We start from the raw sequence: 1,867 nt of genomic DNA, 5'->3' as shown, positions 1-1,867 counted from the left end.
ATTGGTCATTGCATTGAAAAAAGTCCTAAAATTTGAAAGATGGAGAGAGGCATAATTGTTTTTCATGGGTCATTGGGCACTGGTCATTGCATTGTGCTAATACGTTTAAGCATTAAGACATAGAGGAGCTGAAAATTTAAAAGATCGAAGACTCGAAGAGCGTTGTTGAGTTATGCGCTTACCAACACATTTTGCGATCCATTTTTATATATAATATTTTATAAAACCTAATTTCTAACCCTACTCATAATCCTAATAAAAACATAATTATAACTATAATATTTATTATAAATCTAATAAAAAATATATGTATTAGGAATATAAAAAATCAAATTAATTATAATCTTATCAAAGCATAAAGAAAAAATTATTAAAATAAATCTTATTTTAATTATTTAAACTAAAATAATCAAAAGAATTAAAAAATAACATTCTTCTTAATCGAAAAGAATAGTATACAGTTAACCCAATTCTAAAATAAAATAAAAAAAAAATTAATAAATTAAAATTAATTGTATCAAATGAATAATCATTCCTGAACATATAAATAATAAAGCCTTAAATAAAGTATGTATTAAAAGATGAAAAAAAGCGAATTTATGTATATTAAAAGATAATCTTCTTATTATTGCTCGTTGCCTTGGCCGATGAGGCTTTCGTCGACTTACCCTAAATGGTCTTGTTCATAGATAAACACGTATATGGTCTTGTTCTTACCGACTGTCGTCTTAGGTTTCGCCGACGACTTTTTTAATGTGCCCGCTGCGGATGCAGACTTCTTTTTAAGGGACGAAGCAGGTTTGGCGGCGCCCTTCGACTTTGCTGTCTTCGATTTTATTTTTATCGCTGGCTTCTTAGCGGTCCTAGCTTTTCCAGCCGAAACACCGCTTTCGCCGCCCCTCTGTCTAGCGGCAAGTTTATACGAACCCGAAGCACCGTTGCCTCTCGTATGAATGAGTGTTCCCATTTCAACTGCCGACATTAAATACTTTCTGATGTATGTTGATTTTTTCTCGGCGTCGATTTTATAATTGGCCGACATATATTTCTTGATCGCCTGCAGCGACGATCCTCCGCGTTTTTTCAGGCTTGCTATGGCGTCGTTGACCATTACGTATATGGGAGGATAGGGCGCCCTCACTCGCTTTTTCTTCGATGGGACGGCTTCACTCGACGATGCTGTAGCTGGCGCAGCGGTTCCCACCGGCGACGCGGATAAAGCGTTATCTGACATTATAGTAAAACTAGCTGTAAGTGGAATTCTGTCTTAAGGCAATTAGGGCATCGTGCCTTAAGGCAAATTGCTGGAACTTCCCGTACCAAAAATTATTATTTTTTTAAAAACGATTGACATTTTTGAAAAAATTTTACTTCGAAAGAAATAGATTTTTGAGAAACTGTAAATTTGATAAAAAATTACTTTCTTTTGAAAAAAAAAATTATTTGAAAAAAAAAATTTTTTTTTGAGAAAAAAAATTTTTTTTTGGAAACAAAAAAATTTTTTGAAAAAGTTTTCTTCATTTTGACATATTTTGGAAATTCTGAACTTTTATTCAAAGCAATCGCACTGCTTGAACTGCATAGAGACAAAATGTCAAAGCTCGCAAGTGCCGCGCCGCCGTCTAACGCATAAGCATTGGTACGGAACCCATAGAAATGTAAAAAAAATATACTTATTGTTGAAATCTCTATAAAAAATATCTGATAATTTGAGGTGCATATGTCAAATGATCATTTTTAACCGCCGAATGGCATTTTTTTTTTTTGCTTTTTTCATTAGATCTCCGAAACCGCTAGACCTGCCTTCATGAAAATTTGATCAATTCTACATCTTGTCAATACAAGTCAAATGTTTTTTGAATTATTA

The 1,867-nt window shown here is 33.1% G+C and overlaps 1 protein-coding gene across 1 annotated transcript; it reads right to left on the bottom strand.

Moving 5' to 3' along the window:
- Positions 1 to 461: 461 nt before the first annotated feature.
- Positions 462 to 1,234, bottom strand: LOC113381205 (histone H1-like). Its single transcript, XM_026620169.1, has 2 exons — positions 718 to 1,234; positions 462 to 472 (listed from the first exon to the last, which is right to left on the bottom strand). The coding sequence occupies exons 1-2, from the start codon at positions 1,232 to 1,234 to the stop codon at positions 462 to 464; spliced, it is 528 nt and encodes a 175-aa protein (XP_026475954.1).
- Positions 1,235 to 1,867: the final 633 nt, after the last annotated feature.

The sequence above is a fragment of the Ctenocephalides felis genome, unplaced genomic scaffold (assembly GCF_003426905.1).
Source record: "Ctenocephalides felis isolate EL2017-DRISC unplaced genomic scaffold, ASM342690v1 CF-g0.4_SCAFFOLD_02690, whole genome shotgun sequence".
Classification (NCBI taxonomy): domain Eukaryota; kingdom Metazoa; phylum Arthropoda; class Insecta; order Siphonaptera; family Pulicidae; genus Ctenocephalides; species Ctenocephalides felis.
This window is presented reverse-complemented; position numbering and strand designations above follow the sequence as displayed.